General features: G+C 39.1%; 1 protein-coding gene across 2 annotated transcripts in view; it reads right to left on the bottom strand.

The window, feature by feature from the left end:
• Positions 1–25,239, bottom strand: part of LOC148835365 (plexin-B1-like) — a 128,347-nt gene that overhangs the window by 19,783 nt on the left and 83,325 nt on the right. For both annotated transcript variants that reach the window (XM_088915291.1, XM_088915293.1), the window contains 15 exons: positions 23,169–24,270; positions 21,634–21,816; positions 17,280–17,408; positions 16,425–16,525; positions 15,125–15,257; positions 14,537–14,693; positions 12,774–12,882; positions 12,241–12,349; positions 8,742–9,665; positions 6,617–6,751; positions 5,724–5,846; positions 5,184–5,277; positions 4,573–4,739; positions 1,133–1,284; positions 558–663 (listed from right to left, as the gene is read on the bottom strand). In XM_088915291.1, coding sequence (XP_088771417.1) covers positions 558–663; positions 1,133–1,284; positions 4,573–4,739; positions 5,184–5,277; positions 5,724–5,846; positions 6,617–6,751; positions 8,742–9,665; positions 12,241–12,349; positions 12,774–12,882; positions 14,537–14,693; positions 15,125–15,257; positions 16,425–16,525; positions 17,280–17,408; positions 21,634–21,816; positions 23,169–24,269 — 3,723 coding nt within the window. In that variant the 5' untranslated portion in view covers position 24,270. The remainder of the gene's footprint in view (positions 1–557; positions 664–1,132; positions 1,285–4,572; positions 4,740–5,183; positions 5,278–5,723; positions 5,847–6,616; positions 6,752–8,741; positions 9,666–12,240; positions 12,350–12,773; positions 12,883–14,536; positions 14,694–15,124; positions 15,258–16,424; positions 16,526–17,279; positions 17,409–21,633; positions 21,817–23,168; positions 24,271–25,239) is intronic.

The following is a 25,239-nucleotide window of genomic DNA, read 5'->3' as shown; positions in this document are numbered from 1 at the left end:
CATTTGTATCATAGAGATACAACGTTCAGAAAACTTTCACTTTATGTCATTAAAAACAACTCTTCTTTTTTCATTTTCTATCTGATACTTTGTAAACATATGTTTAATCAAATCAAAGCCTAATAATCTCCTTAGCTGTGAATTTTTTGCAGGACCTAAAATAAAATAACACAAAACAAAATTGAAAGACTACAGATTGCATTAAGTTCTGCATTCTGCAAGGTAAGCTTTAAATTAAGTAATAATTTCATTTAAAAAAATATTTTACTTACTGCAGAGATGTTTCTAAAATCTGTGTTCTGTAAAATTCCTATGATTTTCTATATACTGTACAGTTTTGTATACTTTGCACTATTATTCTTGTCATCTTGATTGTATACAAAGAGTGACGTTATGTGAAAGAAGACGGGTAAAACACTAATTACACACTGTTTTTCCTGTTAGCATTGACCTCTGGACATCACTGTGTGCAGTCGCTTACAGTATTTGCCTGTACTGAAACAGAGCTTTAAAGAAAGCCCAGAGCTGACACATTGGGGTCCTGACTCCTCCCTTACCTGATAGCTGAACTTCTGGCTGGAGGTACCATAACCACCTCCGTTCACCTCCACTGACACCTGGCCAGTCTTCGGCTCAGTGCTGGCTGTCGTCACGCATATGATTCTGCACAAAACCAGAAATTTGAAATGTTGCAACATGTCTCTACTTTTGTGAAAACACCCTGCAAAACCTCATGTATTTTATTTACAGCTCAGCTAGAAGCATCTGGATGATGATGGTGCCGACTTTTTCACATCTCTTTAAAAGCTGTAGATTGTAGCACTCTGAAAGGACTGGAGGACCTTAAAGCATGTTTTGTCCACTGTGTCTTGACCTTGTTCAACAGCATGTAATCACAACTTAGATTTCATTTTACAGCTTTTCACACTGGTCATTTTTAAACCGGCAGGCAAACTGTATCAGTTACTTACTCTACTGCCATTTCTAAGAAGTTCAAGTTCTGGGGCAGAGTTTTTGATTTTTTTTCACTTCACCTAATATTCAAGATAGGAACAAGATTTTTGTTTCTTTGACTTGTACATCTGCAGGCTACAATTATGTTATTGCCTGCCCCAGTGTTGCCCATTTTTACCTGGACGAGATCTCGTATCTGCTGCTGTCGACAGTGCAGGGAATCCCAGCCACAGTGACACTGTGCTCAATGTCCTCCGATTTCTGTCCCAGATTGGAGCCTGAGATGGTGATGGCTGTTCCCCCTTCTACCAGTCCTGATAAAGGTTCAATCTGTAGAAAAAAGTAACTTTGTAAATCCTTACAAATATAACTACATACTGCTATTTGAGTGTTAATTAAAATCACAGAACTTCCAAACTGAAAGGAACTATGATCCAAGAAAAATGCTTAAGAAATACAAAGATTTCTGTGTGACATCAACATTAGGTTACATACAAAAGGAGGGCATTTGTTCCATCTTGCTTGTTTGGCCACTAATAACTTAATAATCCAAGAATCGATCCAGATTTGTTACTGCTGTGCTACCAAAAAGGACACTGATAGCCTGGAAAAAAAAATCAAAGCAAATCCACATGTTTTCTAGTACAAAAATAAATGTTATACACAAAGTAAAAGTTTAATCCTGATGACAGAAGATTAGCACTTCATGTAAATCTATAACCCTGAAAAATACTGAAAAAAATAACCCTTAGACTCCTTCAATGTTTTCAAATTAAAATGAAATAAGTACTGAAAAGTGGAGGCACTTCTCCATGTAGCATCACCAGTGTCTGAAACAAACTAGATGACTCATTGGGATCCTTAAGGAAATGGCTGGATAAGATTACTTGGTCACTAAGACACTAATATAGAACTGAGAATGATGTGGTGAAAGAGCTATGGTAACATCTGTAACCATTTTTATGTTATTGCCACTAAAGACATGTAAGATTTTTCTAAATTTACTATGAATTAAAGAGTATACCCATACTGGGAGAATATAATCTTCCCTACATGCAGACTGCATAATAGAACAACTGAAACGTTAATATAGACTTAGCATTTTACTGTAATAGAAAGTGGTCAGGATTGTAACTACTGACAGAAAGAACTGGAGGTATTCTATTTAAACACCTATAACAACACGTGAAGGTATTTTCTTTAATTCCACCATTTGCTCTATAAGCAACACTATCTGATTGTAATAAAATATGGTAACCCAAACTTGCATGTGTTTAATTCATTCATTATTTCAACCTATGCTCAAGTAATGATACTAAAACCTAAAGATGAAGTTTAAAAACCATACAATTCAAGATGAAATCAGCTTTGTTGCGATTGAAGCAAGTAAATGTACAAGCATTTTAGCCTTCACACTCATGCAAACTATAGTCATTATTTCGTTTGAACATTATTATTAAGGATATAAATGTAAAAAAAAATCATTCTGGTATAAATTAATTATATTTTAAAAAGGGAATAACACCATTTGAATGTTGAAAACTGCAGCATGTGCAATCAGTTTAAATAAGTTTTCCCAAATAATCCAAAGATTTGGCCTTAAACTGCCCCCTGAATGGACCTGAATCCGCACTAGGAAGCTGTAAAATATTAACTTAAATACTGTAACTCATTCTTCCCTGTGTGGAAGAACATTTAATATTAGCAGTGAACACATTATTGTACTCCAGACATGCTCTGGAAGATCAAGAAAACATGTTAGTTACAATAAATGAGATAAAATGCTGCCATTTTGCTGAACTCTATAGTCAGCATAATGCAGAGCACTATAAAGCAATTGCGATATATTTATGTTCATCTGCCACTTTCATAAAACAACTGGTAAAGTACAAAACAGAAACACTATTATTCCATCTCAAATGTTGTCATCAATCAAAGGCAATTAATACCACCAGTCACTTCTACATACACACACACTCATAAAATAGATAATAAATGACTGACTTTAATAGTGATTACAGGTTCACATCAAATATTTATAAAAGTATATAACCTATCTTGCAACAAATATTCTGCTGTCTAGTCTGCTCAGCAAACACCCCAATACTAATTTTATAACAAGAATTTATCTGATAAATCAGAGTCCAGTTCTTAAAGAGCTATTTTTGCATTTTTGCAAAGGTTTATACTGCTGTTTAAAAGGCATCTGGAAAAAAAGAGTCCTTTAGTATTTGTGAGGGACGTGAGTACTTAATATTTATTTTGGAGGATTAGCCTTATAGAGCTTGGAGCTGGTAGAGCAACGGATGTACTTTATTAAAAGAACACACCTATAATACTACCACAACTAGTACAGTTGTCAATTATTATATGTATTTCTCAGAAATTATTATAACTGCTTAAACTGTGGTTTCTGTGACTGCATTTTCAAAATATCAGAATGAGAACTATATGCATGAAGTTTTCACTGAAGTACAATCCAGAGCATTTTTTTCTTAAGTTGCTTAATTATAGTTCTGTTCAGATAGACTATATCTATGCTTCTTTGCTTATTAAAGTTTGGTGTACATGCCATGTTGACAGAACCCTGACGAGAATGTTCTGAATAATTATGAATGCACATAAAGAAAACCTACTTGAGAATGTAATCCTTTCTTCTGGTCCCACAGCTCTGTGAAGAACACTGTTTGTGTTCTAATTGTTTTTTCAGTTCTAATTCCATGCAATTAAAAGGTACTTTTGCTTTTAAATGGAGCTCATTATGCTTTGTGTAGAAAAAAGACCTCTTTGCTTCTCTCACTTTGAGGAAATAATCATTCAGCTCTCCAGCTGAGACATTAGCACAGCAGCAAGAATTCTATTTTTTCCCAAACAAGAAAACAGTCAAAATGGTGTTGTGCTTTAGGGTAGGTCATGTTCCTCAATATTGTAAGTACCCAACAATTAATGGAGTGCATCTAAAGGAACACAATTTAGATGGTGGTTTTCAAATGGGGAATATATATGGGAACTTTAACCAAATTCCATTCTGAGAAAGTGGACCAGCAGAAAGTCTGCTGTTAAAGGGGAACTGCAATGATATTTTTATATTTTGGGGTTAGAAAGAATCAGCATTGATAAGTGCATTTCAAACACATTAAAAGTAAAATGTACATGCTAACTTGTAAAACCTCCAATTTACATTACAAAATAGATTAAATTTTCAGGTATGCGCAGCGCCATATTCTGTGATTCAGAAAGAGGCAAGAAAACAACTGGTGATGTGAAGTCGTGATTGTAGACAACCAGGCTTGTGAATACATTTTTTAATCCAACAGAAATATTGTTCTCGATTTGTGACGACAAATAGTACTTACTTGTTAACTCTGCAGTTCTGCAGTGAAATGTCTGCTGCTCAAGCTGTACTTACTCGCTTGTACATCTCAGTGCATTAGTCATTACAGTGACTGGTGAGCAGGAAGGGCCACATCACGTCACAATTTGTGCTAACGTCAACGTCAATGAATTAATTTTTATACCAGAGGTTTAATAACTGGTCTGAGAAGCTGGGACTGCAGTTCCCCTGTAAATAAGGTCAGGAATATAAAATACACTTGTAGTCAGTGAGGCAGGACTCACAAAATGAATGACAGGAGCTGGGCAGGTCTGTTCTATCTCATCAGTGCAGGATTCCCTGTAGAGGCAGCTGGACTGGGAGCCTCCACACCACACACAGCCATACTTGTGGTCGGCCGTGTGGCACCGACTGCAGTCTGAACGCCCCACTGAGCAGTTATAAAGAGTCACTGCAAGACAGCACACAAACAGTTACAGTGGGCCAAATAAGGGAAAGTAAGTATGGAAGTATTTGTAAGCCTTTTACAAGCTAAAAATCCTAGTGTGGCTTTTAGAGTCCACAGAATCCATTTATTGTATGTTGTTGTTTTTTTTTTTCTTGGAGTTGGGCAACAATTAAACTGAATTTAAATTCAAGTCCAATTCAAGTGTGCTTGAGTGATTTCCTTTATCAAGTGCACATATGTAACATCTACTTAATCCTGACATAGATGACCAGAGCGGGCAATCATAAATACAATATTTTACTGCCACCCAGTACACGAGTTACAGTTGTATCACCATGTCACATTATACACATCTCAAGGTCAAGGCTGGAGAAGATGCAAAACAGTATCTGTTTTGCATCTTACTTAAGTAATGATACTTAAGTAATGAACGAAACAGCCATTCACCATAGAGGTCCTGAGAGCTGTCCACATGGAAAGTGTCTCTTCTTTTGATGGAGACCATCGCTCTATATTCTTCCAGGAGGGCAGAGTAGGAGTACTGCAATAATGAAGGAATCAAATCTGAGCAAATTATCAACAGTACTCATAAGAACTTAAAACATTTTCATGTAAGACCGTTTAAAACATTCTCAAAGGAGAAAAGTCTCCTGGGTCTATCTAACCCATTTTACTTAAGAAGCATCTCATATGCATGGTAATTGTATACAGTACATCAGTGGAATAAGAGAGAAAAAAAGGTGCATCTGGATATAAAAAGAAGCTAATACAGTACGTGTTCTGAATACTGTTCCTCAAGAATCGTGAAGAAAAAACAGCTTTATGAAAACAGTAACAGCCACTCATTAGCAAACAGATTAAGAATGGAAACAAACAGAAAGGGACGGCTTTCGATTTCTTGCTAAAATTGGTATTAAAAATAATCATTACAAAGAACCAATTAAAAGGTCTCAATGAAAAAGGGAGACAGAACAGACTTAGGCTTACCTTATGCAGCTGGCAAGTAATGTAGTATATTGAGGAGTCCATCTCATCAGTTTCAACATATGTGTCCACCACAACTGTGCGTCCTTCAATAATCAACACGCATTCATACCCCAGCTCCTGATCCTGCAAAACAACACAACCACAGCACTGTCACTCAGGCCCAGGGGTGTGAATTCAATGCTTTTGGTTTAGTTTAAATGTATTTTAAAATATACTGGAAGAAAAAGATCAATTAGAGTGTATGGGATATACCAAGAGGATACAAGTAAGAACTAATCTACTAGTGGAACTATCTTGGATAAAACAAAAGCAGTTTCTGAAGTGAATAAATGTGTCTTCTTTTGAAACAAAAGTGTCAGATAACTAACCCCGATCCACATACTGATCTGTGGGTTAAATCCTAATAATCAACGGCAAGGCAACAAATCAAATTTGTTTAATCTAATTATCTTTACTCTGTCTGTAATTAAGACAACTTTAAACACTATTCCAAAGTGTTCTAGATCTGAGAGCTGGCAATTCTGATTATACTCTATTGTAATGCTGCCTCACAGGAATCGATATACCGTTATACTAAAGGATGAAATTAAAACCTCTTCTGTTTTGTCAAGTGCTGGGGGAGACTATTGGACCAGGATGGTAATTCGAAGCTGCGTACCTTCAAAATCACTGTACAAGTCAACATTTCTTACACAGAAACAGAATAACTTTATAGGATAAACATACTCCTCATTATTAACAGAAGGCTGTGCTACAAGCCCAGAAGATTTACAGACAAACTGAATAACCCCACGGCGTTTTGCAGGGAAGAAGAATGTTCACGTTTTGATAGGGCGAGGCTGCAGTGGGATACGAATGAAACTGCCTGCTGTTCTTCAGTACAAGGCAAGTACCTGGAAGAGATTAAGGTTCTTCCCCACCACCGTGATCTTCCTCTCCACATTCACAGGCACCAGCGTCGAACCCTGGATCATCTCCACACACGGACAGGCCGCAGGGCCCCAGCTCACCTGCGACCCCTCATCCCCCTGTGTTCAAACCAGCACTCATGAAATGGTCTCGCATGGCAGGTCATGAAAGTCTCAGGAGCCCCGCATTCAGGAGTTTAACAAGCCAGAACATTGTCACCTTTCCAGCTCCAGTGAGACATGAATTACACCACTGCATTTTGTTGAAACAGCAGTATGTTTGGAAAATCTATCCATAGATCACAAAACAGTTATGATGTAATCCAAATCAGAATATCAAGTAATACTTTCTAATTCTCAGCTATTCAGGATGGAATAACATTGATAAATGAGCACTGTCTCTTTAAATCCATTGAATACAAATTAACAAGTACATTAAGTCGCTCATAAATTAAACCAGAATTATGGACACCTTTATAACTATAAAGAATTAACAGATATCTAAATTTATATCTAGACACCCGCAGGCATCTCACAGAGAGGGCCTGCACGCATAACACTGACACCATGGTGCCATCCACTGTTTGACTTGTTACCATACCCAGTTCTGGCCACACTGCTGTTGTGCTTTCACACACATCCAGTTTGAATTACACAGAAAAGTAAAATTCTTTATATACTTATTATATACTGAAGGTTCATTTCAAGTCAGCTCTTTTCTTGGCCATAAACATATTTTAGCAAAACAAATGTATAAGATCTACAAAGCATGAATACTAAGGTATGAATTCTGATCTAGATACCTCAATGGGAATAACCTCAGGAGAAAGGGGATCTCCAGTGTGTCAACCAACACAGAAACTCAATCAGGATGCAGATTTGCTCTCCTAATTCACACTTCACCAGCTGCAAGTGGGATTCCACAAGAAAGCTTCAGTTAACTAGGGTGAACTGTACCTGTCTGTACCTGGCCACCCAAGAATGACCTCTGTGTTTTGCTGGTATGCTGCAAACTTGCAGTACTGCCAGCAAGAGCAGCATTTCTCAACCGGTTGATGCTCACTCTGCTGATGGCTTCACAGTGTAAAGAAGATGAGTCAAAGCCAATCGAAGATCTGACTTTGCAGCTCTTGATCTAACTTTTCTTCCAATTAGTATGTCTGAACTAGGCAGTGCTAACCTTGCAGGTCCCTACTTAAGTATTGTATTTGTATCAGACATTATGCAAGGTTTCAAAACCTCACAGTGCCATTTATTTAATAGATGCTAAGGCAACATCACAGTCAAGTGAGTTTCCTCCCAGGGGAACACCAGCCTGTTGATAATAATGGTTTGTTAAAGAATAAGCATACGTACACTGTAGCTGCCACGGGATAAGCTTAACAATTATAGAAGTAGCAATAACAGAAGGAGGCTTGATACCTAGTTTTCGTTTTTATACTCATTAGGGAATAATACATCCTCACCTGGAAAGAAGCTAAAATCTTCAGGTGGTAAAGAAAACAAATGTTTTTTTGTAAACAAAAATCTACTGAAAAACACTTTGCTTTTGCACAACTCTGGTTGGAAAAAAAAAGTATTTGGCTCGTTGCGGCTTTAGAATATGTGGTGAGGTTTTTTTTAAAAATAAAACAAAAACCAAATATGTTAACAATAAATGACTGAAATAAATATTCATTATCACGACTATAACTGAAGAACACGTGCCTGCATTATTCAAAATATTCAAACTGAAACAAAAATGTCGCAGAAAATAACCACGTTGTTGTGCTGATGAATTCACATTACAGCAGAACAATTTAATTAAAACAGTACAACTGGATTTTGAGTCAGCATCACCAGATTTGTTTATGCGTTAGAAAATCAAATTAAGCCTGATGTTTCCATATATGGGCCAAGGTTTTTTTTTAAAAAAAAACCTTTTGTGCAGCTTTCTGTGCATTTACATATGAAATAATAGGATTTATTTTTCCTTACAGTCATAAGAAACATTGACAATGAAATAATAACGAAACACAGAAAACACAGACAGGAGACACATATCTTGGAAAAATCGTAGGAAAGACTGGGGGCAAGGTTTGGACCTGACTTCTAGGAGGCTTGCACTCACCTGCAGGTAGAACTCAGGTGATTCATACTGGTAATCAAGCTCTGTGTCAGAGTCCAGCAAGCGAGGAAAGGCTGGGGAAATGCTTTCAGCATCACCATCTCCGGACAGGACAGTGGTGGCAGAAAACGTGGCTGTGTCATTCTCCAGTGTCTCTGGCCAGTACATCGTCTCCACGCCACTGTCCACTTTACTGCCAGAGAGTGTGGTAGGTGACGATTCTGTGACGGTGAGCTCAAAATCAGAGTCTGAGTCAGCAGGGACTTCTAAGGAGAAGGTGTCATCAGAGCCCTGTGGAGTCACTGCCGAGGGCAGAGGAATGAATGGAGGTTCAGCTATAGACTGGGAGTTGTCCAGCTGCTCTGTGCTGCTCACAAGGATGGGAGGGTCTGTCACAGACTCGGTGGTAGGTGGGACAGTGGGCGGAACTGGAGTGGTTAAGGGGCTTGTGGCGACTGGCTGCACAGCAACCATCAGCCGAATTGTGGTCGGTGCTTCTGTCACGAAGGTCATCTCTGGTAAGCTTGATGTTAAAGGAGTGGCGTAGTCCACAGTGACCAGAACTTCCTCCTCTGTCATCTCCTCCTTCAGAGGCGTTGTGACTTTAACAGGTGGTGTGGTGCTCTCAATAACGGTGGTGGGCAAAGAGGTAATCGAGGCTGTAGTTGACACGTGGGTGGTAGGCAGGGTTGTAGGGAAGGTGGTTATTTCTGGGGTTGTGGGGATGGTTGTAGGCTCCGTTGTGGTAGTGGGTTTTTCAGTAGTTGTCGTCGTAACCTCAGTTGTTGTCATGGTGGTTGTCAGTGGAACCGTTGTGGGCACTGTTGTAGGTGGTAAAGATGTAAGCGCCAAGGTGGATGCTGGGAAGGTCGTTATTACCTTAACAGCCTCTTTGGTTGTTGGTGGTGCTGGTGTAGGAAGTTTGAACTGGTGGTTAAAGGATAGGGGTTGGAAAACACAATGGAACAAGTAAAGAAATTAACCAAAGAAAACAAAATTAAAAATTGGTACTGGTTCTTGGGGTTAGGGGGGTATAAAACATTTCAGACTAAGGGTAGGACTCTGTAAGATAACGCACATTCTCACGTTCTAGATGACAAAGTGCAACTTTAAATGGAAATTATATTTATATTAAATAGTACTTTAAATTGTCATTACCAATAAGGAAGCACCTGAAATGTAAAGTACATCATAAATATTAAAGTCATTATTACACAAGAGCACCGAGATCATGTTTGGATGTTAACTAATTGATCCAAGGATCTCATCCAGCTGTTAATAAGAAACTCCAGTATTAGTTTTGCCAACAGGGCTGAGTAGCTTGTTCTAGACTTTCAAAACTATCTGTGTAAACATGTGTCTCCTATCCGTTTAAAGTGCAGTTTGCCATAAAGCCCTCTTGCATCCTCTGTTTCATGTTTCACTGCTAATCCTGACAAAGTCCATTCTGTTCATTCTGCCAGTGCCTTTGAAGACTCTGAATACTTGTCTTAAGTCTTTTCAATCTTCCCTGTTCACTAAAAGGGCTTGCTATTTTAGCTTGTCCGTGGAGAACATTCCTTTAAGCACAAGAATGTATCCGATCACAATTCCCTGGACTGAATCCAGAAAAGCATTCTAGATAAAGTCCTGCTACTGTTTGCCTTTTTCATCACTTCCACATGTTGTCTAGAAGATGGAAACAGTTTTTCAACGACCCACTTAAGTCTTTTTTACAAGTAGCTTCTTCAAACTCAGTTTCCCATTTTATACATAAAGTACATATTTTTGCTAACTGCATGTCTATATTAAATGCCATCTTCCAGGTGCTTACTGAGTCTGAATTTTCTAAATTTCTAAATTTCATTTGCTGCCTCTACGGGATTTGCTAAGCCTTCCTTCTAACTATACGATAAACATTACCGATAAAAATGTAAGGTCCAATTTGATGATGTTACACACATATTACATAACCACTACCTTAAAACTGTCTTGCCTCTGTTTCCAATCAATTAACTAGTTCTCTATCATGCACTACTCTGAATGCCTACTGGCTGTAACTTTAGGAACATCACCAAAGGTTATTTGAATGTCTGAATGCACCATATATTATGCTGTTTGAATTCAAAACATTAGAACAATTTAGTTAAGGAAAACCTATCTTTTCTAAATCAATGCTGATTATCCCCTAGACTCTTACTCTACTATGGATGAGTCCCTAATATAGTTTTAATTATGGATTCTATAATCGTATTTATAATACTGTGTTATAATAAGTGTAATACTAATGACTTATTTTAATGGATATTTCCCAGTCTTGAGTGACTGCTTTCTGTTTAATAGTCTAAGGAAAACCATTTTTGCAAAATTGGTCCAGTTAAAGCCACAGCAAATTTCTAACATTTCCATAATAGAAAAGCAGGCAAGCATAAATGAAAAACTCAATTAGCTCTCAACTAATATCTGAGAAACTCTTCCAAATGTATTTCATTAATGTACAGTAAGGGAGAAGGACAAAGCCCCAGTTCCTGCCAGTCCTTTGCCTTAGAGCCCCTTTTACCCCTCCACTACAAAAGCACAACTCTTTTTAGGGGCTGTTAGGACTCCCACATATGCTGTTGCCCCACAAACCAGGTGGGCTAAATCTAAATCATGTCCTAAACTTTCATGCATTTAAGGCACGTTACTTGTTGCAGTTTGTCTGCATTATTTGAATTATGTTAAAAAAAACAAGGAAAATGATTACTGTGTTTGTGTTATGTATCATTAATTTATGGCACGCAGAAAGTTGGCACCCTTGATCTGATTCTACCCTGTATGTGCCTCTTCTTTCAAGGAAACATTTTAACATTTGTAGCTGTAAAATATGTAAAGTATCTCCTTGTTTACCTCTTATGAATCATATTTTGTTGACGTACAATGTCTGATGTTATGATTGCAATACCTACAGTACCTCATCGCTTCAAGGCTTGACTCCAAAAATGTTATCTAATACTATCTGCTGCATTTCCAAAAGGCAGGAAATTACTTCCAAAAATCAAATTATAGGAAAGCAATATTGTGTGTTCAATAGGAAGATGCAGGAAATTCCATAGCCTCAATACAGTATCAAGCTTTTAACACTGATGTAGAAATGAGATAGATAGGGGTAGCACTGAAGGGTAAAACAGCAGTGAAAAAAGGATTGAAATGAATGATTCAAAAGTTAATAATTTAAAGTGTATTTTCTCATAATCTGTCTCTTCAGAACACTTAGGAGAATTTCGGTCCTGAACATTAAGTAACATATAGTCTTACTGTTTGCACAAAATATGCAGGGCACAATGACTAACTCCATAATCCTTACAGCAATGTTTACTTGCTTCTACGCCATGCAAGGAAAACAGTAGAAAATTATATAGGACACACACGGAGGACAAATCTCCACGAAACTAAACAATCCAAAAACGTCAGACTTCAACTCGACGAGAAGTAGTTCTGAAAACAACTACAATGGTTCCGACAACAGGCAGGAGTGACTCACGTGCTCATTGTAAATGATGACTCCCTCCTCGCAGGTGGGCTTGTGGGTGCAAAGGTGCTGATGGACACACCAGTTACAGCCCCAACGACTGCTGACGCAGCCTTGACATCTACAGAGGGAAAAGGCATAAATCGCTTAGCACCTACAGACCATGTGGGGCCCCCCAAGTCATGATCTATATTCCATATGGAACTTATTAGAGGGGGGAAAATGGCTCATTGGGTTCTTAATTACTCAAGCAGGCTCAGCTTTAACGTGGCAATAATGCTGACGACGGTTTGTCCATCCAAGGTTAGAGTCACCTGCCCTCTCATCTGCTTAACGCTATGGAAACCAGGATGAGCTCTGGCCCAATGAGCCGTGGCGGCTCTGGTACAGACTCCGCCCCTTTAGCATATATTAAAGAAAGTCTGCAGCTGAATTCCCACTTTCTGTTGAAGCTTTCTTGGAGCTTCGGGGGCCTTCTGTGAAGGACGTGAGAAAAGCCACTCATTACCACATGCAGATGGAGATGAGCGAGACAGAGAACTCACGGCACATTCCTGGACAGCTGCTTCACAGCGCTGCAGTCATAGAAGGTGAAGTTTGTGGTGGTGACTGTGACATTGAGGAATCGCAGGGACAGAGTGACGATGACAAAGTCTGGAAAGACAGCATAGATGAGTTTCCAGGTCCGCATTCAAAGACATCTGCCTTCTGCTTTAAAGAAAAGGCGTTTTGAAAATGCCCTCCTTGTGCCTACTTTGCTTTCTAACAATGATGGCTGTTTGTTTTTTTTAAAGACTTCTAGCAAAAACTTTCCGTTATCTTGTCCACACCTTCGCCCATTTAAATTCCTCAGATATTTAAGTAGGAGGAAGTAGAAAGCTATGGCTTACCATTCAGAACTAAACCTGTCTCGAAATAATTCTCCTGTATAATGAACAGGGAATTATTAACTCAATGGGAAAAAAACAATTCTGGAAAGTCTTAAAATAAATGCGCAAAATAAAAATGCAAATTTGTGTAGACACCCATGGAAAGGAAAGCAATCAACTTCCAATCTCCTAACGATAAAATCTCAATAAAACGATGCATCTTGCCCTAGGCTTATTCAAATGGGATAAAAAGCAAAACTACATTTTAAGCTGCTGTAGCTTATGCTTTGAGAATTTCAAATAATATCCTCATGAAGGAAAACTTGTTTGATGTATAATTTATTGCAATATATTGGAGGTGTTTTTCTATGACTTTTAGTGTAGTCAGTTTTCTGCAAATCCATTACAGTGCTCCTCATTTTCAAATAATTTCCAAATATTTGTGTAGAACTTTAAAGCACTTATCACTTAAGGCATTCATTTTTAGAGATTTAACCCTTATTTTGATATCACTAAACTAAGAAACAGATGCGAAATGTATGCTTCGCTGAATGAATTTCCAAAAGGAAATAAGTGCCATCTGTTTGAAAAACAGAAATGAAAAAGACACACTTTTGTGTTATGTGTCCACTGCATTTTAAATGCCCTCTATGTAACCTGACCTCAACACACATCCTAATATTTACTGCCATTGTTTCAACAGCTGTGAGAAACAGGCAACAAAGGCGAAAACCATCTGAAAAATTCAAGTACTGAGCTTATGATAGCAGAATTACACAAACAAATTAAATGTCTGGACTTATACTTGATTCATGGGAAAAATGCTTTGCAGTAGGGAATTTCAGAGCACGTCATCCAGTCTATGCTTTCAAAGACTCAGATATTTATTTGAAATTCTTGAGATTCTTTCAACAATATCTGTCCTCTTAATAAAGAAAAAAAAAACTCTAAAGCCCTGCTTTTGTTATAACTACTTGTAAAAGTACATGTAATGTCTCGAACTAATACAGGGGAAATTTATTCATGGGCAGAGAAGAGAAGGTACGGACCAAAGCTAAATAAAATATTTTGACATCAATAATATATTTCAGAAACAATACCATAAACATTGTGACTCCCTCGGACTGGGATGATTCTACTGCTGTGGTTTACATCAGTGCCAGGAGGATAATGCTGGTCATTTATATAGAGTGTCCAAAAATAGGTCACAAAAAATCATATTGCACACAGGTCAAATCAATGGTTTTGAGTACCTTGCTACTCTAAGGCCGCTTTTAACTGAAAACACATACACACTCACACATTTGTTTGTCTCAATTAACCTCTCCCATTAAAAGCGTCCTCTCTGGCTGTAGAGTGTGTAATGTACAAAGAAAGGCCAAGTTAGAAAAACCAGACGCCCCCTGCTGTCGCCCTGCTTTCCCGCAGGTTTAGCTCACCTTCGCCCGGACGCACAGGTGGCACTTTGTTGGCATCCGGGGACGAGCAGGTGACGCCGGTCTCAGTGAGCACGGCTGGGCTCTCGCTGTCCTCGAAGAAGCAGGAATAAGACTCCTCCTCAACTAGGGCAGGCAGATGTGGAATAGACAGGAATATCTGGGGAGAGGGCGTGAAGACTGGTTTATTTCATGCTGTCAGGGAAGCACACCACATGTATGTCTATGGGACTTCCCATATTTATACAATTTTACCTTAAAGTCCTAACTTTGAATGCAGGAGGCTGGAACAAAGCCTCAAATAAATTATGGGAAACATCTTCACTTTAGCGATAATGCTATTTGACATTTGCTTCCAAAATAAATAAACATCTTTGGTATTTATTAAATGATTGCATTGTAAACACAGCACAGTCCTGTAACAAATTTAATTTTGTAAGAGAGGAGAAAGAATGGCTCAGAGGAACATCTCCCCTTCCCCAACCTCCAATTACTAATCTGAAATCTTCCCGCTCAGTCTCCAGTTCGGTATACGACCTTCCCCAACCTCCCAATCCCATTATCTTCCGTTTGATTCCCCCCAGTCCGTACACTTCTCTTTTCCTCACGGCTGATGTTGGATGGGGTGAGGGACTGGACACTCAGGCACTGCTCATCTGGGCTGTAGCTCCAGAGCCACTGGCCAGGAACTTCGGCCCTCAAGCAGTCAGACCGACGTTCACACCTGCCGCAGAGAAACAAGAGGCGGAAGGAGTCGGTTTAAGTGTTATTTGACTCTTCATAGACTGTCAACATGCAGCTATCCTTGGAAGCACCCAGGTGCCTAGTTCAGCTACTTAAAAAAAGAAAAAAACTAATTGAAACGAGCTACCGGGATGACAGGCTAGTGAGCATTTTGGTAGATCTAGAATCTGGATCCTTTAAGAAACTGCTTCATGAAGCATTTGAGACAGTGCTGGAAAGCCTACTCTTGAGAAATACCGTTCTTACAATCTGTTTAAAATTCATGAACAAGAAATCATTTATTGAATGGAGGGTGGGCAACAGAAAATAAGGAAAGGAGATATTACATAGATTTACTGAAACTATAGCAGTAAATGGTCATTCTGAACTGTTGTTCGTGAGGGATGATGACAGACAAGCCAATCTCACCCAGCTGTTTATTATTGGAATCATTACGGACTTTCGCTATATATAAGGCTCTTGCGCACACCTCTTCTCGCATTTTTCGCATACATTCTGTGGATTGTACTTCAAACAGGCAGGAAAGAGAAAACAAGACGGAACGAAAGAAAAAATGGTTTCTCGTTTCAGACTCGCCTCGCATTTTTTTCTTTTCGTTAAGTGGACCGCGTTTCAGACAACAGGCAGTAAAGGGAATACAAGACAGAACGAAAGAAAAACCTGCTACTTGGGTCTGCTCATTTCTTCTGGCATTCGTTTTATACATGGACCACACTTCCAACAACAAGCAAGAAAGTGAAAACAAGACAGAGCTAAAGAGAACAACCGAACAAGACGGAACAAAAAAAAAACTTGTTTTGCGTTCGCCTCGCGTTTTCACTCTGAATATGTGGACCACTTGTTACTCTCTGCTCTCTTATGCTTCTGTTCCCCGTGTCCAATTTGGCCCCTAGTTCCCCTCCTCTCGGCAAACTGTCCCCAGCGTTTCCTTTTTGGTGGTGTAATCCTCGTCCTACAGCCGGGACGCTACCACTCAACTAAGCGAGTAAAGCCAAAACGTATTATACTTAAAACTCAAACATTCGCAAAACAACTAATTCTTGGATGGCCATGTTCGTCATTAGTAAGCCACTAGTTGCATTACTATTCAGACACTGGTAAGAAAAACATTTTTATTTTATTCATGAAGGAGAAAAAAAAAACTTACTTTCCTTCTAGAACACACCAGCCACAGTAGGGATCATTAGCAGAAAGACATGATTCACAGTCGAGGTATTTTGAGCATTCTGCAACCGGTCGCTTTTCTATCTAAAAGCACGTGAAGAAGAAAACAAATTCAAAGTTAGTATCCTGTAAATTTAAAGTGAGTAATTTTGCTTTCTTTTTAATGTAATGCAATCCACTACTCTTAATTCTTTGAAAGAATGTTACGTTAATATATATCGCACAAGCGTTTTAATATGGATTGGGGCACGCCAACCTCTACCTCAATGTAAGCCCACAACTGAATCTAGGAATTCTATGAAAACCTAAAATGGTGCATAGACAAGGCCTATACTGTACAGAAGACTAAAAATAAGTTCAGGGTCAGAAAAAACAGTGCTATACTACGTATAAAATAAACCAATAAGCAATAAACTAAACAATTATGCTCAGCATGCAGCTCAGTCTGTGATTAGGGTTTCAATCTCCCAAACAACATATCAAACATGCTGTTTTTCTTATTGTGACCCCAAGTGTAATTGCAACCCCAATGATGGGAATCGCTGTCTTAGATGAACAAAGTCCACCAAGAAGTAGTCACGTCCAACTCAATTTGTTGTTTATTTGAATAATTAGTAACATAACTTGCATACATCAATAACTTGGTTAAAAGAACATTGAGTGCTCATACCATCGTTATTATGAAACTTCGATAAGGGGGAAAAATTGTTAGAAGGAATATATCATTTGGTGACTGACAGTACATTCCAATGAGGTGTAGCTTCTTGGGAATAGAAGCACAATGCATGTTTGCAATAACAGACCCCCACACTGCATAGACAACAGTGGCTTTACTGACCAGTGAATTGGTCATGATGTACAGGTACTCCTGTGATTGGTCCAGTAGCAGGTCACTGCCAATGACGGCATTGGGTTGGATAGTTATTGTGGCATACTTCTCAGCTTTCCCAGAGGCGTCCAGAAACACCTGAAAAAAAAATAAAAGGACTTTATTTGAACAAAGGATTCTCCTTCATAAGCCGTGTCTAGAAATACACAGTCATGGCTCTCTCTATAATCCTTTAAGAATCAATCACAGCCACTCATCAAGAAAATGAGCATAGTGGGCTAAGCTATCACCACTTGCCTGCAGGTCTTCTTTCAGTACCTTATGTTCTTCAGATACATTTTCTCTAAACTCAGAGCTGAATGGGGTTCTGTGAAGCAAATCCAATTTGTGAATGAAACCTCATTCATTGAAGCGGAAAATGTAACGTTTCCTTGAGAATTACATAAACAAGGTAAACATACTTATATCTGCAACAGTGCGGTACTAGACAGATGTTTAAAAATATATTTTCACTCCCTGAAAATGCTGTGTTTCCCTGAGAGGCAAAGTTTAGTGCAAATTGTGCCCTTTTGTTCTGCTGTGCCCTGTCAATCTGCTGAACTACAAAAGACCAATGCAAACTGCATTCTTCAGGAGAATTCCCAAGTCCATGAGAACAAGCAGAATGGCTGCTTGCCATGAAATACCCTCTGAATGTTGTTCTGGACTGACCTTGCTTAAAAATAACATTTGATTTGGAAACCTGTTGCTGTACAAACATGTCAGATTTAATCTTAGTTGAATAAGGTTTCTAAAGCCACACCAGCAGAGTTTAAGTCAGTGTAAGGGGACATGTGGTTATGAAAATTCTATTAGGTTATTGTTCATTTTAATTGAAAAAAAATGGTTCATTTTAAAACCCTGGTTTTTGGTTAGTGTTTATAAATAACACAGGGATCAGCTTTTAATTTGTTGGCTTCGATGTTTATTATTGGGGGTCTAGCATGTTGTGCAAGAGCCTTCTCTTAACAAAAGAGTGTGTCAAGTGCATTTTCAGACCTTCTTTTGTTTTATAAAACAAAGGTTGAAAGGTATGGGGCTCCTTTCGGTCGCTACTGGGGGTAATGGCTGTACTCACTCTGCAACGTACTGTAGGTTTGTCTGCCTCCTTGTTTTCATTGTTTGTCTGTAATCCAAACTTTCACATTCTGGCTTGTGTAAATGCTTTGTTACTTTCTTCAAGCCTAGTTTGCACATCTGAAAGATTTGACAATGCTCAAAACCTTTAGCCATAGTTAAAGAAGGCTTATTAAGTCTGTTACCAGACATTTTCCCCAAATTCTATTGACAGGACATGGTTTTTAAAAAAATCAATACTATTTTTATGCTCCAGTTCGGGTTTAATTTCTTCTTAAAACACAAACTGAGCTGAAAATTAAGTTAACCTCATATTTCCATTTATGATCGATAATTTTAAGCAATCAAATTAGAATTATTTTTATAAATCTGAAACTATTTATTTCCTGTTCAATTACTGGAGGCGCCACTTCAGAGGAGGTGACACTTTACATCCATTTCAAAAGTTGCACAACGGTTATTGAATGTTTGACAAAAGAGAAAGGAAAAATCTATTTTCTCACAGGAATCAAATGCTTCTCTGGGTACAATATGAGGCCAGTTTTCCTGTATTAATGTACTTCTGAGAGCAGGAAGAAAATATGGCTTTTTGGAATTGCACAATGTGAAATTTAGCTAATAAATGTATAAACAATGCCATGATATAATGACATTGAAACATTTTTACTTTGTTCTTTGCTGAACATGAAAGAACATTACTCATCCATTCTAATGTAATTTAATTTCACATATTGAAATTTCATGTGTAAAGGTAAAGGTATGCTATACTGCCACTGGGATATGTGGAGCTTCTCAATTGCCTTTTGCATAATGCGAGTCCTTAGAGCAACTTGATAGTATATTTACAGATGCAGATTACAGATGTTCATGACTTGCCACACAAAGACATCCCAAAGTTCCCAGTAGCAAAATAATATTCATATCATGACTTCTATGAGGCTGTTTGGCAAGAGATGAAAGGCCAGGAGATGATTTTTTCCAGTGAATGTTTAAATGTGTCACTGAAATATAAAATTGCCTTTATAGCATCACAAAACGATAATTTAAGATACAATTTAAAAGAGGCTATGTGGAATATTGAAAGAATTTTGATCAGATTAGTTGACATCAACTTGTTTTTCTTTAATTCAAAGGTCACGACACCCCATCCTCCACCCACTTAAAGAAAACCTTACACAGACAAACTAAAATTCTCAAGGGGGTGAGGTCCAAGGTCTAACTTTAATAGAACCCCCCCCGCCCCCCGTCTGCACTCCCTCGCTCTCCAATCCCATCTGGCAGTGCTGTAATTTCCTGCTTCCCACACCTCCCAAGTTTAGTATAAAGGCCCTAACTAAGACAACTAAGACAGATATTGTTACAAGTGCCACTTTCTGTGACCTTAGCAAAGGGTAGTTACAGGCTCCATTGACTTAGAAACATAGAAAATGCATTGAAAAGCCAGTCTGCTTGGGTTGATGGGATTCTAAAACACATATCGATGCTCTTCTAAGAAATTATCACCAGTCTATGTCATCATTCATTTTGATCATGGGGCTCAAAGTCCCAAGACAAATTTCTTTAGAATAAATGTACTACCTGAGTCACACAAACAGAAATAAAGGTAAAAAATACGATTGCGTAGGCTTTATTGCAGTTTTAAAATCAATAAATAATGCTAGCATTTTTTACATCCATTGCAGACATCAGAAAACAAGAGTCTTATAGAAGTGTCAAGATCATGAAATAGGAGCTTAAGGAATGGCCAGCAAAAGCCATTTAATCTGGTCAGGAGACAGCAGAACTATTTGCTCACTGACTGAGGTTTTCTCTTCAGCCACAGGTCACAGGTGTGGTTATTAATGGCCTAAGTGACATACTAAAGAATTTCACTTGTCCAGTAGAAGCATGCCACTCAAACCCTAATGCTGGAAAACTATTCTGTTTTACCTAAATTAAAAAAGTGACGTCCACACTAGAGCCTAGAGGCTCCTCAGCCCAGAGCTCATCCTAGTTTCCATAGAATCAAGTAATGTTACACTATCTGGAGGTGGGGCATAACCAAGCAACCTTCTACTATAAAGGGGCCTTAACCTTCAGCAAAAAATAAAAAAATATAAATATAAATTGACTTATATTGCTTCTATATCTGATTCAATTAGGTCAGGCCCCCGTGTAAGAACTCATATTTTTACTTCTGTTCATATCAGCCTGGAAATGGGACAAACTCCATTAGAGAATCTTTAAGTAACTACCAGCTGTTTCCAATCTGCAGTGAAATGTAAATTATAAATGACGTATAATAGGTTTATTGTTTTGCAAATGTGCACAGTTTGTGCGTTTCCTCAGCCAGAATCGATTAGACTGACAAAGGGAATAGCAAGGAGCTTGTGTACTGAAGACTAGAATATTAGAGAGAAATGTAATTCTGGGCAGAGAATTTTGAACGAATAAACTAAGTAAAAAATAAGTCAAAGTTGTAGCCTCTCCTGTGCTGTTCTTAATGAAAGAAGGAACTAGATCTAGATCTTGAACTTGAACTACATCTTGTTATAGATGACAACCTTCAGAAGCTAAAAAAAATAATAGGAGACTACAAGATCATGAATAAGCAACACCTATTATTACAATGTTAGATGACAGAAATATCCTGCCCATTTACTGTATATTTCAAATATAGAATGGCCAGTTATTTTTGTTATACCCACCCAGTTTTGGACAGCCTATTATGTGCTTTTCAAGTCTCAGCCCTAACTATGAACCCCCTGACCGCACACAGCGGAGAATGAGGAAGTGTTGGCAGACTCTTCCAACCCGCTCACTTGTCTTGTAACACCCCACAGTCTCCCCAGTCCCATACTGAAGGCTCATCGCCTGTTGATGAGGAACTGCTTGCCTTGCAAATGTCTAGGAGACCACAGGCGTCATTCTGCCGCTGACAGCGGAAAGAACACTAGCCGACTAAATCATCCCCTACCCTTGACAGCACTCAGCCTGCTTGGGGATTCCCAGTCACAGTCAGCTAGTGACATGGCCCAGGTTCGAACCCGTAATCACAAAACTCGATCTGAGCTCGGGCAAGGAACTTTACCAGGTGATCCACTCAGAAAGGCCTCATGTCTTGCTTATATTTGACTTACCTGTCCCAGGTAGAATAGCATTTCTCAAATTTTTATCCATTTAGCAGTAAGCAAGTCTCTTAACACAAGATGCTTAAGCAAACGCAAAAAGAAACATTTAAAAAACCAAGCTGAGATCACACGATTACCTTATGCAAGTTTCCCTTGGAATCCCCCAGAAACACAATGATGTGATCCTCCATCACACTGACTGCCACAGCTGTGAGACGAGCTTTAGGGTTCTCCCAGATTGCCATGGTTTCTACGGCTACACGGCTGGCCATTGGGCTGGGAGTGTGGTCTGAGCCACAGGGGTAGGCGTCTAGGGTGTTCTGCAGGTCAAAAAAAGGTGTTTTTCAACGTCTGAATAGCAATACAAATGTGGCATATTTAGGAATTCTTTATTTCTGGGCAGTTAATGAGAGGAATCTAGCTGGTATAATTTTACCCAAGCCATATAATGCTAAACAGTGATTCATCACCGATTATAACAATGAACTTTGCACATAAACTGGCTTTCCATTAGTGCAGATTTTACTTGTACAGCTCAGGTTAACTACACCCTAAATTCCAAATGAGGATCATGTCATTTTTTAAAGCGCAAATGTGATATATTTATGTGTTCCACATATGTTTTTTTTTGGTTGATAACCACAAAGAGCGTAATGCTTTGCAAAGTAGTTTGCTTCTCTTTTCCGTCAGTTCCTGTTAAACTCTCATTAACTTTCTAGGTTGAGAGAGATCAACTCCCTGATCAACTCCCAATATAAAATAAAGAGTTGACTGTTGACATCTCTATATGTTATAATCACGCCTGAAATGTGGGTCACATACCTTACAATTCTCAAGTAATGGCAGTTAGACTCATTTATCTCTTTGTTATCCTCATTAAATACACTATGCTTCACTTGTTCACTGTGAGATTAGAAGCAAAGCAGGATATACACTTTAAATACATAAGAGTTTTACTTATAGTGCTGCCATAGGTAGCCAACAAGTGTTTTTTTTTTTTTACTTTTACAGGAGTGATAATAGAGAAAGAAAGTCCAGAACTTAAAAATGAGATGCTAAAAAAACTCCAAAGGCAAATGGTATCCCCGATTGTCTATTTTCAGAGAATACAGTGTACAGCTGCTTTGTTTTGCTCAATTCACTGATATTAATAATTGTCTTCCCAATGCAAGAAGTGTGAACCTAAGCCACCAGGCTGAAAAAATAGGAAAGACTATTACTAAACACAAAGAGGCAAAGAAGTATCATTTCATTTACTGTATTACAAAGAATGTATATAGATTTTAGAAGCTTGACTCCTGTCCTGAGGAACTAGATTTGTTTTTGATCCAATCAGTACCTAACCCTTTATTTTAAAATGCAACATTGTTAATGTTGCAAAATGTGAATGTTGCTATAAAATCCCTACCTTAAGCTCTAGAATAAATAAGGCTGTGAGTGCATTAAAAGCAAAGCAGGCAATAAACATCTGAAACAGTGTAGCTAATCAAGTAATATGACGCAAATCTATCATGGCAGGAGCAAATTTACTATATGATAGTTTACCTCTGGGGAAGAAATCCCTATGAAATGTCCTGTAAGAAGCCTACTACATGAGCTTTAACTCACAACCACAAAGACTGTTGGACAAAGCTAACAAGCAAGGCCAATTTAAAATGGATGGATGTCTCACCAAGGGGAGGTTTGCACAGTTGGACTTGACCTCATACTCGATGTATGCTGCCTCACCACCTCCCTCGGAGCGCCCATCCCGCGTGTAGCACAGGTCCCGCGTGCTGTTGATCTGGCGGTTGATCTCATCCAGGGTGTACTTGCACAGCGCCGACTCTTCGCCCGTCTTCCCCGTGTTCGCCTCTCCGGTGGAAAAGACACCAACCAGCACCTCCTCCAGCATCTCCTGGCGTCTGGCACCCAGGCGCAGGCCTGGCAGGCCCAGATGGGCTGCCTGCAGCAGATTGTACCTCTTCTCCGCCGTCCTGCACACCAGAGGCACCTCGACGTAGGAGTAGTAAGAAGTGTCATCCAGGCAAATCCGGGAAACATAGGTCTTGTATTCCCTAGACTGAGATTTGAGGTCCCTGCGGTAGAAGAGGAAGTAGACGGACGAGCGATGGGAGAAGGCCTTGATGAAGTGGTGGTCGTACTCCGAGAGCCGCCCGGCCACGGCAAGCTTCGCCGTGTCCTCGTAAGAGAAGATGGGCTTTGACACCAGGTTGCGGGTGGAGATAGGAGGCAGGCTGCTGGCATAGCCACGCCCAACAAACAGGACAGGAAGTTGGTCCCTAGATTTGGCCACCATCCCGACTGTGGTCACATTGGGATCGTTGGCGGCAACGTACTGGGTGTCCACCGGCCGCTCAGTCCGAAACAAGATATTCTCAATGGAATCCAAGCCCCGCTTTTCACAGATGCCTTGATGGACGCTGCCACAGGTGATGAGCTCTCCGCTGTAGGGGTTTACCAAGAGCAGCTTGTTGTGGTTATTGGTCAGGCGAGCGTGAGTACAAGCTTTGTCTATAGGGGGCAGACACTCCTTGCTGTCCTTCACAGGGCCGGTTTTTACTTCCATTTTCAGCTGAAGGTCAGAGCTCAACTGGAAAAGGTAGTTTGTGGCTCCGACGTAGACTGTGCCAATCGCGGAGTCTGGATGTAGGGCCAGATGTTCGAACTTGGTACCGTTGCGGGTGAAGATGTCATAACCACTCAGTACGCGACCCCAGAGCCCAAACAGCAAGGCAGGAAAAAGGACCATCCCAGGAGGCATGGTGAACATTCTGGAAGAAATGAAAATCCGATTTCAGTAGAGGCGATTCCAGATGAAACACTGCAACTCAGTTTGGCAATTAAACATTTCTAGCAGTGTAAAGAACGATGTTAGAGCTTTCTCTGGCGTTAACATGAAAATCATAAAATGATATTGAGTAAACTGTGGAAACATAAATAGCATAACAACACTGTTAAAAAACACCAGTTACACCATTCATTCCATACTGGACTGAAGGTCAGGCAGGGGACAGGGAACAATAGCCAATGAGTGTTGAGTGAGGAGATCACAATCACTTCCACTAGTTTTCAAAATCCAAGCCATTCGGGGCTTCAGCTCTCAGTCCCTTTAATAACACATTTCAGCCTAATGGCACTGAACGGTTTTAAAAAAGTCCAATGGCAATCACAATAATGATAAGGAAAGGTCTAAGTTACATTTTGGCTAACCGAAGTGCCAACATTTAGGATCAAGCAAAAAAATGAACTCAAACAATTGAAAAGATAAATCACGTAATACATAAACTAATTCTGTCTGTTCCAAACAAATGTAGCACTAAAAACGGCTTAACAACAAAGTTAAAAAATGTTAAGTATAAATATCTATAATTTTCTTCTGATCGATTACTAAATCACAGATCTTAGGAGCCATTTTTAATTTTACACTTTTACATTATCACTTTCATAAAGAAAACAAATTAGTCCAAATCTTTATCTGTATTTATAAATGGTAAGGGGGGGGGGGTTAATTTACTCAACACAGACATTTGGAGACTACACTGACTTTTTAACACATTTTAGTAACTTCCTGGCTTGGGACATAACTTCTACTTTTCACCTCGGTGCTGCAATGTTCCAATAATAAACAGAGTAATGAGCATTGAGTGGTCAGATGTTCATGATGAGTTCATGGTCTACAGGAGCAAAAGTCTGAAGGGGGAATAATGCAACACATTCCAGTTGTGTGTGAAGCAAAAGAA

The sequence above is a fragment of the Atractosteus spatula genome, chromosome 5, assembly GCF_055471065.1.
Source record: "Atractosteus spatula isolate fAtrSpa1 chromosome 5, fAtrSpa1.hap1, whole genome shotgun sequence".
Taxonomy (NCBI): Eukaryota; Metazoa; Chordata; class Actinopteri; order Semionotiformes; family Lepisosteidae; genus Atractosteus; species Atractosteus spatula.
Note: the sequence above shows the minus strand (reverse complement) of the source record. Positions and strands in the feature narration are given on the sequence as shown.